The sequence below is a fragment of the Stenella coeruleoalba genome (assembly GCF_951394435.1).
Source record: "Stenella coeruleoalba genome assembly, chromosome: 4".
Lineage (NCBI taxonomy): Eukaryota > Metazoa > Chordata > Mammalia > Artiodactyla > Delphinidae > Stenella > Stenella coeruleoalba.
The window spans coordinates 27,708,162-27,726,744 of NC_137149.1; the positions used below are offsets into that span (position 1 = coordinate 27,708,162).

General features: G+C 40.6%; 1 protein-coding gene across 9 annotated transcripts in view; it reads right to left on the reverse strand.

The window, feature by feature from the left end:
* Nucleotides 1-675: 675 nt before the first annotated feature.
* Nucleotides 676-18,583, reverse strand: part of ALPK1 (alpha kinase 1) — a 129,686-nt gene continuing 111,778 nt past the window's right edge. For 5 of the 9 annotated variants that reach the window (XM_079919638.1, XM_079919636.1, XM_079919635.1 and 2 more), the window contains exons 7-15: nucleotides 18,105-18,191; nucleotides 17,276-17,352; nucleotides 16,304-16,399; nucleotides 14,115-14,219; nucleotides 11,292-13,425; nucleotides 8,500-8,653; nucleotides 5,137-5,299; nucleotides 3,677-3,863; nucleotides 1,686-2,513 (exon numbers count right to left, since the gene is read on the reverse strand). In XM_079919638.1, coding sequence (XP_079775764.1) covers nucleotides 2,314-2,513; nucleotides 3,677-3,863; nucleotides 5,137-5,299; nucleotides 8,500-8,653; nucleotides 11,292-13,425; nucleotides 14,115-14,219; nucleotides 16,304-16,399; nucleotides 17,276-17,352; nucleotides 18,105-18,191 — 3,203 coding nt within the window. In that variant the 3' untranslated portion in view covers nucleotides 1,686-2,313. Of the gene's footprint in view, nucleotides 1,665-1,685; nucleotides 2,514-3,676; nucleotides 3,864-5,136; nucleotides 5,300-8,499; nucleotides 8,654-11,291; nucleotides 13,426-14,114; nucleotides 14,220-16,303; nucleotides 16,400-17,275; nucleotides 17,353-18,104; nucleotides 18,192-18,583 lie in introns of those variants that run through there. The other 4 variants (XM_079919641.1, XM_079919642.1, XR_013828039.1 and 1 more) reach the window with 3 other exon arrangements.

An 18,583-nucleotide genomic window follows, 5' to 3' on the forward strand; every position in this document is an offset into this window, starting at 1 on the left:
CCGATGCAGGGGACACGGGTTCGTGCCCCAGTCCGGGAAGATCCCACATGCCGCGGAGCGGCTGGGCCCGTGAGCCACAATTACTGAGCCTGCGCGTCTGGAGCCTGTGCTTCGCAACAAGAGAGGCCGCGACAGTGAGAGTACGGCACACCGTGATGAAGAGTGGCCCCCGCTTGCCACAACTAGAGCAAGCCCTCGCACAGAAACCAAGACCCAACACAGCCATAAATAAATTAATTAATTAAAAAAAATATATATATATACAAAAGGGGAAAGACTAGTGTAATGAATTCTTATGTACCCTTCTCCTTGCTTCAAGACTATCAAGAAAAAGCCAAGGATCTTTCACTTTTTTTTGGCTTTAGTATTTTTAAAAGACGTCACTTCATTAATTTTATCTAACACTCAATACACATTACAAATCCCTAATTGTCCCCAAAATGTTATTTTACTATTGATTTACTGTCCCACTTTAACTGATGATTGATTGAGGTGCAGAGTCACCTCATTATAACAAGAGACACTCCTATCACCAGGAAATTCCAAGGGATTTAGGAGCTCTGTGCCAGGAACCAGGGACAGAGACAATATATATATTTTCTGATTTTTCCAAATGGTGGATAGGGTTGGTATAGTGAGCTAATTTGCTTATCCCCTTTCTCAAATAGAAAACTTTAAGTGCTTCACTATTAATTATGATATTCCTTTAAAAAAAAGTTAAAATACCCTTTATCTGATTCAGAACCTTTTCCTTTATGCCTAGTTTGCAAAGAGCTTTTTTTTAACCATAAACTGACTTGTCTACATCTTCGAGATTATAATATGATTTTCCTCCTTTATTTTGTTAATAAAATAAATTAAAAATTCTTCTTTAATAAACTTTTGTTTGTTTGGGTTTTTCAAGAAGCCAATGCCAAGAAGGGATTAGACATATAAGGTATTGGTTGGGAGAAATGACTGTAAAGGATCAATGGGGGAGACCATGATGGAGGTCTGGCACTGTGAAAGGAGAGGGCAGACAGAGGAGGACTGGGCAGGAAGAGTCTCAACAGAGACCACAGCAGAGTGCTAAGAAGGTTCTGGTCAGGCTGATGGGAAGAGCTTGTGCATAGTCACCCGTTAGAAGTATTTTGCGCCTGGCATCCTTGCTTTACTTAGTCACTGGCTGAGAGCCACTGGGGGAGCATGACTTCAATTGTGAACACAGTGGTAGATCGAGAGGGGTGCAAGCCGGGGGTGTCAGTCAACTATACTCCCCGTATCAGGAGATCTGAATGGTTCTCACCTGCTCCATCTGCAATTATGAAAAGACATGTGCAGTAAACTCAAACTGAGAAAGGAATAACTATTTAGAATTCAGAACCTGCACGTATGTAGGCCTGAGTCACATCACTAGGTAAGGCACTCAGATTTGCTGAGGTAATAGTTAAGGGAAATTTAGAATGAATAGTGGAGGAGGGAGAGAGTGTGTACCAGTTGCAGCCCCGAAGACTAACTGCAGTAAGGGAATAGCTCACCAATCTTTCTGTAAACTTCCGGTGAGCTCATGGAGGCGCCGATCCCCAAACCTGTGTGAAGCACCAGATCTGTGTGGTGCAAGGGCAGACTGTGGTGGCCATCAAAATGCACCATCTTCCCTCAGACCTCTCACAAGTGTAAATGCACTAGAAGAAAATGTGGGAGGATTAAAAATAACAAAACCCAGAGTAGGGAAGATCTACGGAAGACATATAACCTAGAAGCCATAAAATAAAAGACTGATGAATTCAAGTGTATAAAACAAATTCTGCATGGAAAAAAGGTTCATACAAAGTCAAAAGACAAACAAAAAAAAAAGGAACGCATATCACAAAGGCCTGAATTCTTTAATATATATATATAAAGAACTCCTAAATCAATAAGAAAAACACCAATAGTATCAGTCTTGATGGACAGTGACAAAAGCTCCAAAATTTCTGGCTTAAGCCAGAAAAGTTTATTTCTCATGTGTGTTTTCTGTCCATCGTGGGTCAGTGGGGCTCCTTCCTGTGATTTCCTCATTGCAGGACTTATGCTGATGAGCAGCTATCTCCTGGTGTACTCTTGGTAATTGCGCAGAGGGAAAGAGACTCTGCCCTGGTGTTGCCTTGGCAATTTAATATGGGCCTGAAAGTGATACTTATCAATGCCTCTCACAAATCATTGGCTGGAACCAGTCCCATGTTCCCACCTAAACCCAAGGAACCAGGCTGTGCCATAACTGGTGTCCCTGGAAGGAGGGGAGAGCCCGGCACTGGTGAGCAGCACTAAGTGGTCATTATCACTCTAGACAGTCTATGAATTATTTGGTTTCTCAATTGAAGGTCTTGTCAAAGAAAGGCGATGGCATATTTCATTACATTCCACATGCTGGTTATTAAAGAAGTAAAAAATTCCTCTCTTTCCAAAATTGGTAGTGACATCTTTCTGATCAACAGAGTGAATCTGGGGATCTGTGAGGTAGATAAGCCCTTTTCCATTACCAGTCACCCAACCTAAAAGAGAAATACATATGTCTGAGAATTAAATCCTCTATAAATGTCAGTAAAGTGTTTCTGAAAAAAAAAAAGTATAATATATACAAGACACTTTAAAAACCTGGTCATCCTCTGGTTTATGACAAATAAATTTCTGTTAAGGGACTTGGCGTTGCATATTCCAATTATTGCTTTAAGAAGAATAATTAAATATTGGGTAATTAAATTTGTCAAATATGACATACCAGACCCAGGAATTAGAGAGCAATAACATGCACTTAGTATAATTATTAAATCACAATATTTTCATGATTCAGAAGTTTCTTTAATGCTTCACTCATTAGTTCATACATTCCTCTGTTCATTAACAAATACTTATTGAGTGTACACACTGTATAAAACACTGTTTTGGGTGCTGGAGATACAGCAGTGAACAAGTTAGTAAAAAATCTCTGTACTCATTTGTGTAACATTCTTGTGAAGGGGGACAGATTAATAAATAATATAAGTAAGTAAAATATGTAATATAACAGAGTGATGATAAATGCTATGGAAGGGGGATAGAAAAGATCTTGGAGGATGGTCATAGAATCTTTACTAGAAATAATTATAATTAAACTCATTTATCATTTAAATGAAGATAGAATAATGGCCAATAATTCTGATAAATAAAATACCAAACTGAAACAAAATTTAAATGTTAATGCAGATTTTAAAGGAAGTTAGATTCAAGTACACACAGCTTTCTGTTCCATAATGATTCCAGTTATGAAACCCAGTATCACACCTGTAATAAAGGTAAAGAGCTAGAGGAAAGAAAGTGTGGAAAGACTGTGACACATTACAACATGCAGTCATAAGAAACCTACATCACTCAAATCCACTTGAGTGAAATTTTAAAAAAAGCTGTTACAGATTTGCTCTAGAATGAAGCCCAAGAGAATGTGAGCCAGATCTTCTCACTGATTATTTGACACCTTAGACACTTGTAGAAAGCTTTAAACATTTTTTCTAGGCATCATTTGCTACATACAGCAAAATTGATTAATTTAATTCCAAATAGTAGCCTATGCACTGAACAATCTATTTATTAAATAATGATTAGTAGAACTAGTTACAAAACCTCACATTTACATATAAATAATACTAAAAATAAAAAAATAATTCCCAGTTTCACATACCTTGTAAATCGACCACAACATCTCTATGATTGGAAAACTCATAAGAAAAGTGGCCGTAAGCCAAGCCATATTCTGTGGCTTTGTATTCTGTTTTCACCACTTTCGTGTTATTTGACAATTTTACAAATTCTCCCAGTATGTAAGGTTCCACACTGACACATCCTTTTATTGTCTTGCCCTCTAAAATCTGAAAAGTAGAAATGGGAGACAGTATAACAATGGTGAAGGCCGTGGTCTTTGAGGACAGAAGATCTCAATTTGAACCCAGGCTTTGCCACTCAGGAGCACTATTACTTCTCTAGATTTTGGTTTCCTTATTTGTAAAGTGGGTGTAATAATAGCTATAGGACCATTAAAAGGATTATATGAGACCATGCATGTAAAGTGCTTAACATGTATGTGGCATATAATAGAACCTAAAATTTTTATTATTCTTTTATTAAAAAGTACAAATAAAAATTAGTCCATGAAGTGACCTATGCTAGGGGGCTGGCTTGCCAGGGCATGTAGCTAGATCATGCACTGTGACTCTGGGTTGGAATATCAGCTCAAGCATTTTTGTGCAATGTGATCTATTTTGTAGACTGTAGAACTATTTTGTTTCAAAGGTTAGAGTTAATGTTTGTTTGTTAAATGCCCAGCATAGTGCTTCACATAAAGAAATTGTAAAATAGATAATAGCTATTATTAAATAAGTAATAAAATATGGGTCTAAAAATATCTCTGGCCAAAGTAAAAAAAAAAATTCTTTAGGGTGTAAATATGCTAAGACCCAGCACCTGTGGGGAAGCAGGGTATTCTTAATCCAAAGAAGAGAAATGTCAGTGGGGATGGGTGCCTTTGCATATTTAAACAGATATCATAGTGAAGAGGGATTGGTCTCAACGGTCCCAGAGGGAAGAGCTACAATCCAGGTAGAAATTAGAAGATGACCGATCTGGGCCAATTTCCTAACAACTGGAATTATTTAAAGTAAAAAAAACGATAATTATTTTTTTCTTACTGAAGGTGTTTAAGCTATGGCTTAGTTATCACTTGATTGCAAGGGGTGGGGGTCAATGAGTATGAAACAGGATTTATGCATCATGTTGAGGGAATAATTTGTATAGATATGATCTTTAGGGTCCCTTCTCTCTCTCTAAAAGTACAAAGACAACACAAAGGAAAAGTATACTAAAAATGCTAACTCGACCATGACGGACCAGGTACCAGGATCAACAGATCTTCAAATGTGACTTGAAGGATCCAAATGATGCATCAGGGTACAGAGGGTCATATTTCTTACATATCTTACAAGTAGTTGAAGCAGATGAAGTAGATGAAGGAAGCTGGTAACTGAGTTTATTGAATTTTACCAGAATGATGGTGGAGGTAGATGAATGGTAGGTTGGCAATAGAAATCTAACCTAATATATATTTACAGTCCTGCTTAATCAAACTCTTGATTTCTTTAATCTTACCAGTAATACTGAGGATGGTATGTAGAATATCTGTGTGTGAATATTTTGTTCATAAAGTCTCTTGTTAAATTCTGTCACATAGTGCTGTGCAGTCATCTGCCTCTCCACATCGATGAAGTGGTGCCAGAGCCCCTTCTGCTCCTTATATTCTTTCCCAACATATCTGTGAATGGAAAAAACCACACGAAGAAATGCAAAGTGATCCTACTATAGAGTAAGAAAGAAGAGGTCAAGAGAGATATGCAAAAAAGCTTGAAAGATGTTACTCTTTCTCCGCCTTAGATTGTTAATGTTATCTTATCTCATGACTCAAATAATTTTGTAAGAGCCACCTGAACAGTGGAACATAATTCATACTAGCTGACTGATGGTTAAGTCTATGTGTCAACCTGATTTGTCCATAGGGTGCCCAAGTATTTGGTCAAACATTATTCTGGGTGTTTCTGTGAGGGTGTTTTTGGATGAGTTTAACATTTAAATCAATAGACTGAGTAAAGTAGGTTGCCCTCCCTAATGTGCGTGGGCCTCATCCAGTTGAAGGGACAAATGGAACAAAAGGCTGACCTTCTTTCAAGTAACAGAGAATTCTTGCCTGACTGCTTCTGAGCTGGGATACTGATCTTTTCCTGCTTTGGGACTTGAACTGAAACATCATCTCCTCTTGGGTCTCAAGCCTGCTGGCCTTTGGACTGGAACTACATATCATCAGCTCTCCTGGATCTCCAGCTTGCCAATTACAGATGCTGAGACTTGCTAGCCTCCATAATTATGGGAGTCAATTCCTAAAAATAAATCTTTATGTATATATATATACATATATATATGTATATATACACACAGACACACACACACATATATACATTACTGGTTTTGTGTTTCTGGAGAATCCTAATACAATGACCCCAGATGATACTGATTTTAAAGAGAAAGTGTCCACTTAGTGCAGCAGTTCACCAGACTTCTTTGGTAAGTCAAGGGAGCCAGCATGGGTACTGGAAAGTGCATGGACTCTGGAAGCAGATCTTTCACTCCCTGCAGCATGACCTTATATTAGGTCAACTAATCAATCTGAAGGTTTCCTCTACCCTTTCCTTTTATAATTACTTCATCTGTACAAATACTTGTTTTCCATCATCACCTATTATGTGCACAACACTTTTTATCCTACTTGGGATTCATTGTGATTCCTGTATTTGAAGATTAGTATATTTTGGCAGTTCTGGAAAATTGTCAGAAATCATCTATTAAAGTAGTAATTCTTCTCTATTTGCTCTGTTATCTTTTTCTGGTCAGATGTATGTTAGACCCTTTCACTCCATCTTCCCTGTCTCTTCTTCTCTCTTTTATTTCCCATCTCAGATCCTCCTATCATGTATCCTGGTATATTAGTTGCTTAGGACTGCTGTAACAAAGTGCCACAACGTGGGTGGCTTAAACAACAGAAACTGATTTTTCTCACAGTTCTAGGGTCTGTAAGTCTAAGATCAAGGTGTCAACAGAGCCATGCTCCCTCTGAAGGCATTAGGGAAGGATCTTTTCCAGGCCTCTCTCCTGGCTTCTGATAGTTCCTGCTTGGTGGCAGTGTAACTACAATTTTCATATCATTCTCCCTGTGTGTGTCTGTCTCCAAATTTCCTCTTTTTATAAGGATACCAGTCATAGTGGATGATGGGCCTATCCTACTCCAGTATGAACTCATCTTAACTAATTACATCTGCAATGACTCCATTTCCAAATAAGATCACAGTCTGAGGTACTTGGCGTTATAAAGTCAACTTGAATCTGGGGTTGGAGGGACACAATTATACCCGTTACACCTGGCTTCACCACTTTGATGTGTGAATTGGTGCAGGTTTCTTAACATCTCTGTGTCTCAGTTCCCTCATCTGTAAGATGGGGATACTAATACAGTAGTAACTACCTCATAGGGTTTTTTGAAGATTAATTAAATTAGTATATCAATGACTTAAAACAGGGCTTGGGAAGTAGTAAGAAATGTACATGTTTACTATTATTAGTATTATCATCAACAACCTTTTCAAGAAATGTATTTCTACTATTTAAGAGTCACCCAATTTCTCTCTTTTTTTCTCTTTCTATTTATTTCTTACATTTTTTGGATTTGGCTAAAGATCAAGGTCTACATTAAAAGTCTTGCCTATAGGTCCTTTAAAATACACACATGGTATAAAATTAGGCCTTAAACCCAATGAGTACCACCTGTGATCACTAATTTTCAGGTGAGATTTTGCTTAAAGTTGTCGTCAAGAACTAAGGCCAAACAAAAAACTTTCCAGGTTATTTGCCTCAGTGGGAGTGGCATTTCTTTAAAAAACCTATTTTTGAGCATGTAGCCATTCCTGTGTCCCTGCTTTATATCGGTGGTCTCTATGGATGGACCTAGAGACTGTCATATGGAATAAAGGAAGTCAGAAAGAGAAAAACAAATATCGTATATTAATGCATATATGTGGAATCTGAAAATATTGGTATAGACGTTCTTATTTACAAAGCAGAAATAGAGACACAGATGCAGAGAACAAACAAATGGATAGCAAGGGGGGGCGGTGGGATGAATTGGGAGATTGGGATTGACATATATACACTATTGATACTATGTATAAAATAGACAACTAATAAGAACCTACTGTACAGCACAGAGAACTCTACTCAGTGCCCCGTAGTGACCTAAATGAGAAGGAAATCCAAAAAAGAGGAGATATATGTATACGTATAGTTGATTCACTTTGCTGTACAGTAGAAACTAACACAATATTGTAAAGGAACTATACTCCAACTGGGGGGAAAAATATATATATATATATCCGTGGTCTCTAAACTCATCCCCTTCCATGTGTAACTTCTGTCACTAGCTGCTCTCTCATCCCTCCCCTGCCCAAAACTTTTATGGAGGGTGTCTTAAGGATTCAGTATTCACTTATATCCCTGGATATGCTTCAACCCTGGCCTTAGAGGATTTTTCTGCCTTTTTTTGCAGACTCGTCCATTTACTTAGAAATATGGCTTGCATAGTTTAGCCTTTCTTGCCACCATTTTTAGTGACAGTGTTTAAGACTCTGTGGCCTGTCATATAGCCAGGAACACTATTTTTCTTATCTGCACAATGGGGTTTAATGTTCCCTAATGGGTTTGAAATCATGTATATAAAACATCCAGCCCAATGGCTGACATAATGTGGGTCCTCCATATATGATAATGAGGAGGAGGAAAAAGGAGCTGAATTCTGAAAACATACATTTTAGCCATTTTTTCAGCCCTTTCAAAGTCTCATAAACAATTACTTAACAGAAGGGAAAAATTGGCCCTTTTTACATTGGTGATATAGGTGCTTTTAAGCAATACCTCCCCAGAGTTTCTTCTTGATGAAGATGATGTACCCAAAATGCATTCCTTTGTCTGCCTTTCTTCTTCACATTCAGGTAGTCCCCCAAATACACAACAGTTTCCTGGGCTGTCCACAGTTCAGATTTCTTGGAATATTTTAACAAAAGAGCATCTTGAAAAAAAGATAAGATGAATATTGATCTTATTTTTCAAAAAGATCTTACAATTCATGGATAAAATTGAAGTAACACAGGTCCCAGTCCAGCTCATTTGAAATATTCAACTTTTTAATATATTTTCTCAAACTTTATCCTCCTCTATGACTATTACTAAAAAGTTAGTGAAGTACGATAAAAAGGTAAAGCTTGAGAAATTACAGTGAAGAATATCCTTTGGTTCACAAAATCTCTTGTTTGTGATGGAAACATATTAAGGTCAGAGCTTCTGTATGAAAGTAATGGAAAATAAAAGGGCTTTTTTTTTTTTTTTTTGCGGTACGCAGGCCTCTCACTGTTGTGGCCTCTTCCGTTGCGGAGCACAGGCTCCGGATGCGCAGGCCCAGCGGCCATGGCTCACAGGCCTAGCTGCTCCGTGGCATGTGGGATCCTCCCGGACCAGGGCACGAACCCGTGTCCCCTGCATTGGCAGGTGGACCCTCAACCACTGCGCCACCAGGGAAGCCCAAAAGGGCTTTTTAAACAGCAAAACCCCAGAGACCATCTTGGAACAAGTGATATGTGTGTGCATCTTCTTCTAATTATCTGGGGACCTCAAATAATAGAGGCTGCTACCTATGCCAGATCACGCAGATAGAAATAAATTGAATAATTCTACCCCAAAGGTTCCTGGCAACACCAGGAATCCTAGATTGCATATGAAAGTGCACCCTAGCTTTCTCTTACATATTTTGTTTACGTTGGGAAAGTCCAGGAACTACTGAGAAAATATAGCTATTGTACAAAGACGCAAACTCAATTGAAAAAGGAAAAGATAAGAGGAAAAAGTAAGGGTTGTTTCCACCTTAAAGAAAGGAAGACCAATGCTAGCAAGAAAACATCTCTTTAAGGGGGAAGACCAACATGAACCCTAATGAAGAAATGCAACATTTTGGATCCAAGTTAAAGTGAAGTGAACAAAGACTTCCAGTGTCTAGGTTGTGATAAAGGGTAAATGAACAGGAGACTCGGGAGAGAAAATACTTAAAGTGAGATAAACCCACAGGTCTGGGATCGGTAAGGGAGATGATGGGGTTGGGGGAGATGGTGATCGCGGTTGGGTGACTCAATCAGAGAAGCTGGGGAAGGAAATGGAAGGCGAGCTGCTTGCACACACACATAGAAAGGGCAGTGAACTGAGGGAAGAAGCAAGGGGAGAATGCATAACTTGTTCAGTTTTTTCAACTTTGGGCCTTGCTTCCTCCAATGTGTTTTTTCACCTATAAATTGGCACACAGACAAAACAATAAGGCAGCTACCTAACTCTCAGAAATGTGATTTTGAAACTGCAGAATCTCACAGCAAGCAGGGAAACCCTATTATTAGAAAATTTTGCTTCTTTTGGCAACAACCTGATCTGTCTTTTAGTCTGACTTCAAGGTGGCAGGCAAAACACTGAAATATTTTGAAACAGAAGTTCTTTACATTGGCTTTACACAAAGTCACTGGGGAGCTCTTAAAAAATAAGGATGCCTGGATCACATCACAGACCCATTAGACTAGAATCTCTGGGGTGAGGCACTGGAAGTTTAAAAAAGCTAAAAAGCCTCTTGGGAGATTCTCAGGACTTCCCTGGTGGCGCAGTGGTTAAGAATCCGGCTGCCAGTGCAGGGGACATGGGTTCGAGCCATGGTCTGGGAAGATCCCACATGCTGCAGAGCAACTAAGCCCGCGACAACTACTGAAGTCCGCACCTCTACAGCCCATGCTCCACAACAAGAGAAGCCACCACAATGAGAAGCCTGTGCACCGCAACGAAGAGTAGCCCTCGCTCGCCGCAACTAGAGAAAGCCCGCATGCAGCATTGAAGACCCAAAGCAGCCTTAAAAAAAAAAAAAAAAAAAAGCCTTTTGGGAGGAGATTCTCATGCGATACCAGTGTTGAGAACTACTACTTTAATATGCAGTGCTCAGCAATCTACGTAGTTTGTTTCCTCTGAAATTCATTTTACAATATATATTTTTTTCTCATTCAAATAATTCTTCAGTACCTTGGAGGGCATTACAATGTGATCCTCTGGGCTAAGAGAAGAACCTTCTTTTGTCTTTGTCCCAGCTTCTCCACCACTTCTAAGCTGTTGTGGACATGCTGATGGCTGGGTGGCCCCAGCCGAGGCTTCCTGCTAGGGGAAGAGACCTTGCGCTATTCCTTAAGCAGGAAGCAGTTGCTAATTGTACCTGATCAATCCATTGACTGGCAAGAAACCACTTAGGACAGATGTGAAAATCTCTGCCCACTAGAAGGATGATGTGTAACTAGGTCAAATCCCATCTCCCTAGGATTTGAATGGGAAAAATAGGGAAAAATCAGCTGGTTGGTAATGAGAATCAGTGGAGGAGACAAATGCTGAGTGTATATGGCATCCAGAGCTGTTTAAGCCCTGACTGATGACTGCTCCTGAGTCCTGTAAGATTCTCCCTTACTGCCTTGTGTGTCCTTATAGCACGGAAGAAGGTCCCTGAACTACACATTTCTCTATATATTCACAAAGCATAACTGGGGTCGATATCTTTCATGAGCTTTAAGTGATCTACATAACAAGAGCTTCAGAGGGCCCTGAACATGCAGAGATGCTTCCTGAAAGGCTGTACTTACTATGTGCTCCATGGAGTTGCCTGGACTTAAAAACTCCTGTATTCTCCAGTCTCTGGAACAGCCAATCATGCCTCACCCCTGCCAAGAGTTTTTCAAAGTCATCAGGCTGCAGGGTGCGAGCCTTAAGGATCTTTTGTGTTGTCATTCCTGGCAATGAAACAAAAGAACTTCCACTGGAATTCAGAAAGGACCATGGGTTTTCTCCCTCAGAAGAACCACTGGAAATTGCAGGTGATTCCAACCACCATGCCAAGGATGAGCTGGAGCTCTGGCTGCAGTTTAGCACGTTTCCAGGTTCATTTGCTTCCTCTGTGGTAGTGCAGTCCTCGCTGAGGACAGGGATGGAAGTGTTACCACTTACAGAGGAATTGGAGATCTGGGCTCCCTGACCACGCAGCTGCCTCAGAGCACATGGTCTGTGAGAGCCATGTGTGCTTGTGGCGTGAACATCTGTGCTGCCCAGCAGTTGGCTCTCCTCATCCACCGTGGAGGCATCAGGGTCAATGTCCTGCTCTTTGACTGAGCCACCACCTTTCCCTGAGTCAGGATTTTGAACAAGCCAATGAGGAGTGAAAGTGCTACATGCTGTCATGGAACTTTTGCCCAGAGGCTCGTCCACAACTATGTGGAAGTCTACGGGCCTATCTTCTGCTCTCTCTGCTGTTTCTTCTTCTGCGTCAACCCAGCAGGGGCTATCTTTAAATGTGGGACCTGTGTCTCCTTTGATTTCTTCTCTCTTCTCTTCTTCATGACTGTCTTTGGCATCACAGTTGATTTCTGGAAACTTATCAATTTTTTCAAAGGTTTCTTCTTCTTGGATCGAAGGATATGTGGCCATGTTCTTGGGCCAACCAGAATCAGAAGACCAAGAAGCAGAACCAAATGAGGGTCTGGAATGAGCAGAAGTATCTCTGGACCCCACATTTCCAGCTTCCCACATACCTTCTGGGGCTCCTTTTAACAGCCCTGCACCTGAGGCCAACAAAGTGCCTGTTGTGTTATGAGGAGGAAAAGTTGTCAAGGGCATGGGCTTGGGTAGTTGACTTTGAGAAGACTCTAAACTGTCATCCCTGGACACCTGGAGAGAGAGACCATGAAGCTCTGAAGACAGTGGATGTACAGCTCTGCTCCCCCCATCGATCTCCAGTTCTTCTGCCAGGGCAGTGGAACACTGAGTGTCCACATGATGCTCTTCCTTGCTAGGCTCTCTTCTGGCTGACATATCACCAACATGGTAATTCACTTCCTCCCAGCTTGTAGAAGAACTACACCCTGATAACTTGCTCCAAGAACTGGAGCTCTGGCTGTCGCTCAGAGACTTGTTCAAAACAGCTCCCCCACCACTGCTATGGTCTGTTGACTCAGCCTCAGTCTCCACATCTTCATCCACGGAGACTCGAAATGCATCAGAACTGGCCAAGTTTCTCCTTCCTACCCTCCTGAGTTTCTCCCAACCATTCCTAGCCATTTGGGAGGCAGATATTACCATGCCTTTTTCAAAACGTGGTTTGTCCTCAGTAGTACTCACAGTATCTATGTTTTTTGTTTCTGTTTTTAGATCAGTGATACAGACTCCTGTTTTTGTACCTTCCTGTTTATTTTTGTTGTTTCCACAAGTGCTTTCAAATATTTCGCACACTGAAGTGTGGTGCTGTGAATAGGTTTCAATAATTTTTTGGAAATCCACTTGCCCATGCAAGATGGGTTTCTCCAACCCACACTTGAAACCCTCTGGAACATAAGACTTATCATCTAAATTTGAGAAGCTCTGAACTTGTAACTGTCCCTTCACCCTGGTGATAAGAGACATGACTTCCTGAGAGACAGCTTCTCTCTCCTGACTTCTGGAGGAAGTACTGAAAGTATACAGCTTTCCCATAGCTTCACTACAGAGCTGACTTGCTGTGTGGACCGTCTCCATCTCCCCATAGAGCCTCTGGTGCACCGTGGTGAGACCGAAAGCAGCTTTGAGAAAACTATGGAGCTCCTGTTTTCCAGTAACTGGTTCATCACATTTCTTGGTAAGGAGGCCAATTTCAAACGCCTCTTTGGCTTCACACAGATATGAATTTTTCATTCCTGGAGGACAGTCATTAGAACTACTATATGACAACAGGCATGTGCCACGTATATTCTGAGGAAAATACCAAATACAAAATCAGACACTGAATTGGAAACTGGAGGTGAATCAGGGAAAACTTTTCATCCCTGGAGGACAGTCATTAGAAATATTATAAAAAAATAAACATGTGTCATGGAAAAATACAGAAACTACCAGCTACCATCCTACCGTAGCCCTGATACTTTTTGATCAAAGACAATAGATTTGTTACTGTTGTTATTGTTAGTTTTAGCAAACAGAGTCTATATGTGGAAGGTGGACATAATAATTTTGCTATATACAAACACATCATTTGTTTAATAATAGTCAAAACAATAGATTAGTGGCTTCCAAACCCCTCTGTGCATTTGAATCACCCGGGCAGTATTTCATAATGAAAGGTTTCTGGGTACAAACCCCAGGGATTTACATTTAGTGGATTTAGGGTAGAGCCCAAGAATATGTATTTGGAAAGGGCTTTTCGGTGATTCTGACATGCTTGGGAACCATTGTTCTAGAGCAGATAACATCAAATCCTCCAGCTGTATTAACTTAGCTCCCACCAGGATGTCACTACTCTGACTGATAAAACCTTTACATATGTGAGGTCTGATCACAATTATCTAATGATATACACAAAGCCTATTTTAAGGTTAGACCCTTCCCTCCCAGCAGTTACATCTGTCACTGGAGAGAGGAGCAGTGAGGGCTGCACTGTTTACCATAGCCGTGAGCACGAAGAGAGGCGTGTAGGGACTGAAGGCGGCTGCCAGCTTGCAGGCTTCAGCGGCTGACAGCAAATGGTGGTCAAACTCCTTCAGCAAGCCCTGTGAGAAAACAGGAGGCCGAGTGTACTGTTGACAATTATTGATCCATTAGCAAAAGACAGGCTATAAAATTCCTTTGCTTTTCTTTCAAGATTCTGAGGCATGCCCTGCGCCTAATCACAAGCATTTCAGAACAGGGCCAAGAAAGAGTAAGCGGGTCAAAAGACCCCAAGACAGTGACTGTCCTTTCCCCCACACCCATACATCATCCATCCCCAACTCATACCGCAGAGAGGGCCTCACGTGTGCAAACATTCACACTGCCTGCCTGTGCAAAGTAATTCAGACAAGTTTCTTTGGAGGATCATGCAGCTCTTTGTTCACAGAACTCTGCACATTTTGCAGTCAGATTCACTGATGATTTCTGCATTGTTCTTGTCAAAGAGCCCTTTAATGTACGATTTCACAGCAATTAAGATTGAATCATTTATTCCAGAAATATGTATTGAGTACCTCCATGTGCCAGGCACTGTTCTAGCCATGAAGGAGAGAGCAGACAGTGAGCCTGCAATAAGCTTATTTCCTGTTAAGGGGAGGAGATCAGTCAATACACAAAACAAGTAAAATGCATAGTATTTGAGATGGCAGCAAGTGTTCCAAAGGAAAATAAAGTGAGAAGAGGCTGAGGAGGTCCAAGGCGGAAGGGCAGTTTGCAATGTTAAACAGTCCTCAGAGACAACTTCACTGAACAAGGGGCATAACCCTTTTCCTGTGTTTTGTTCTGACAGCAAAAGCAACATTTTGCTAAGATTCAGATTGCTAGCAGCAAGCTGTATGTGTTCTTATGCTACACTAATTAGTACTGAGTACAGTTACTGTTGCTGCCTTGGTATTTTTTTATAAATGTATTTTATTTATTTATTTATTTATGGCTGCATTGGGTCTTCGTTGCTGCGCGCAGGCTTTCTCTAGCTGCAGTGAGCGGGGGCTACTCTTCGTTGCGGTGCGCAGGCTTCTCACTGCAGTGGCTTCTCTCGTTGCGGAGCTCGGGCTCTAGGCACATGGGCTTCAGTAGTTGTGGCTCGTGGGGTCTAGAGTGCAGGCTCAGTAGTTGTGGCGCATGGGCTTAGTTGCTCCGCGGCATGTGGGATCTTCCCAGACTAGGGCTCGAACCCATGTCCCCTGCACTGGCAGGCGGATTCTTTTTTTTTTTTTGCTGTATGCGGGCCTCTCACTGGTGTGGCCTCTCCCATTGCGAAGCACAGGCTCCGGATGCGCAGGCTCAGCGGCCATGGATCACGGGTCCAGCCGCTCCGCGGCATGTGGGATCTTCCCGGACCGGGGCACGAACCCGTGTCCCCTGCATTGGCAGGCGGACTCTCAACCACTGCGCCACCAGGGAAGCCCCCTGGTATTTTTAAAAAGGCAATAATTGACGATACCGTTAAAAATCTCAATTTCAGTGCAGTGCAGGAGAGAAGTCAATGTCTGTGCGATGCTGCAAACTGCTTAGAGACCTGTCTTCTGCTCCCAGTTCTCTTTATTACTGATTGTACAAGTTGCAGAGGTCACTTAGTTTCTCTGGACCTTAGTTTATTTTTCTCAAAAATGGGACTGACACATTTTGCTCTACCTACCTCATAGGCAGATGTGGTGTATGTGGATCATATACATATACACACACTTTCTGAATTATAAAGCAATATACATATATTTGTAATCATTACTATCACAGATAAGAGCCTAAGCAAGTGACTGATTTGAACAGATGGTAATTAAAGTCTTAAAGTTATTACCCCTTTACTTTGTCAATGAGATAGCCCAAGTGTAGAAACTGAATTTTGTGATAATTTGAAAGGAAATCATGGGGTTCAAAGCATTTATCACTTTGATTTCATTCATTCATTCATCCATCTTTTTTTCCCCAGTACCCTCTGTAGGTCTGGTACTGTGCTAGGTGCTGGGATAATAAAGCCAAACAGGACACCATAGGAACTGTCTCCAGGACTGCTCACATTACTTGAAGAGGGGAGACACCGTGCCGCCTGACTCCTGGAGAGAGAACTAACGAAGCGCCAAAAATAATGTTGACCGTTTTGCAGGTGATACCACTCTGCACTGTGGTTTTGACAAGTGATAGTTACCAAGTTAATTTCAGGATTGCTTTTAAACTTTTCATAATCTTTCCTGCTCATGGAAACAAAGATATCTGCCAGTATACCTAGTGATGTGGAAATGCCCTGTAAGGAAACACAAACAAAACACAGATTAGGAATTCACAGTCAACTGTTGCTCTCATCTCAAGGCCTAAAGTCAATGATTAGCCTTCTAAATAAACCATTGCTTATTATTATTGCTATTGTTATTATGACACTGTGGATACTTCTCAACTGGATGTCACTGGGCTTGAGAGATCATCACATCCTGAGGACATGGGAATAATGCAAACTCAGCTATTTCTTAGTTGGGCTTCACTGGATTGTCAACACTAACTTGTCCATACTGCTAGGCATAATGAATTGGCCCAATCAAGAGTCCCCACACCCCATTCCACTTGTGCTGTTAAAAGGACTGTAGGCGGCAGTGCTGCTGACACAGCTTGGGAAGATGTATAACCCAAAGCTTCAATTAACAAGGAGAATATTCTCACAGAGTCACAGAGAATGAAAACATCAAGTAGGAAAGCAAATGTTGCTTCTCAATTTCTTGAATAAATGTTGCATAAACAGTTAATTGAAGTCTTTTCCCATTCAACTCAAGAAAAATGATTTTACATATAAGCAACTTGACCACCTCAACTTTGCTATGGAATTAGGTAAAGGCTAAATATATAATAAAATAGGTATCAATAAAAATAAATGGATTGGTAGAAATAAATGCATAAATAGTTACAAATATATATAGAAATACTACATATATACCAGGCGTCTAGCTGTGAATGAGGACGAGCAAGACACTAGAAGGAAGTTACCAAATGTTCCCGGTCCGACGCCTGTGTAGAATCAATAAAAATAGGACCAATAAAATTGATAAATGATAAACTGAATTGTGCCATAAGGAGATAATCTTTCAAAGACAAGTACAGGAAATGAGAAAATAAGCACTAGACAAACAACCTTTTTATCTGGCTGAGGAAGTGTCAGATATCCTATGATTGAGGCCCATATTAACTCTGCTGCTTCGTACCACATCCCTGCAAAAAAGGAGATGGGACAAACTGCTAGTATCTGCGAGTATCCGTGCTCTTGTGTCAGAAAATACCTTTAAAAACTAATACAGAAAGAAGATTCATTGGATTTTGTTAAGAAAATATATGACTAGATTAGACTGACAGCAATCAGCAGATAGCAATCTGCTGGAAAAACAGCAATCTGTTTTTCCAGTTGGTTTAATACAGATAATTTTTCACTTCACAGGGAAACAGTAAGAAATATTATATATTACATGTGTACATATAAGATACATTAATATAGAAATAATTTTCTCCATTATTTACAAGATAACAATTACCATCCTCTGTTAAATTTCAAATACATTAGTTTGCATTTTAAAGTATAATTAGGGTCCTATAAACTTTGCTTGTAAAACTCAGGAATACCTTCCCAGGAACGAATGGGTAAGCTGTCAGGGTGGGTTTAGAATAAGGTGTCACTATATCAAACGGAGTCCTAATGAGCTGAGAGCCAGATGCCAGAAATAATACCGAGAATCCTGTGGTTAACAGTCATAATATACAACTGTAAATGTCTTTAACAAAACTCAACAGAAAAATATTTTGTTTTGTTAATGTTCATAATATTCCTGGCATCTTAAGTGTCATTCTCTTTTCCATAAGGAAACTAAGGGAAGTGGGGATGAACTGTATCAACCAGATACAATGAGAAAAGTCCATAGTAAAATCTTGTAGCCAGACTTGGTAAATGAGCCTTGAGAGGATGACTGTACCTAACTTTTGCAGAATTTGCCCTCTGATCTGTATGCAGACCGACTGCACCAGGACCTTGTCGCTTTCATTTCTGTACAGCCAGGTACCTACAATAAAGAGGAAAAAAAGAAAAGCATTTTTGGCCTTGAATTATTTTTTAAAATTAAAAAAAAAATTAATGTTTATTTATTTATTTATTTAGGCTGCACCGCTAAGCATGTGGGATCTTAGTTCCCTGACCAGGGATCGAACCTGTGCCCCCTGCAGTGGGAGCACGGAGTCTTAAACACTGGACCTCCAGGGAAGTCCCTGACCTTGAATTATTAAAGAAATAGCCTGGTGAAATAAAACGATTTTCATAGAAGCCTTAACGAACACATGTGATATAAATTCGGGAGACAATCTCTTCTTTGTATTTAGAATAAGGTCCATACTTCTTGCTGCAACCTATGAGGCTTCACAGGAACTGAATCCTGCCTGGTCTCCACCTCTCCCCGTT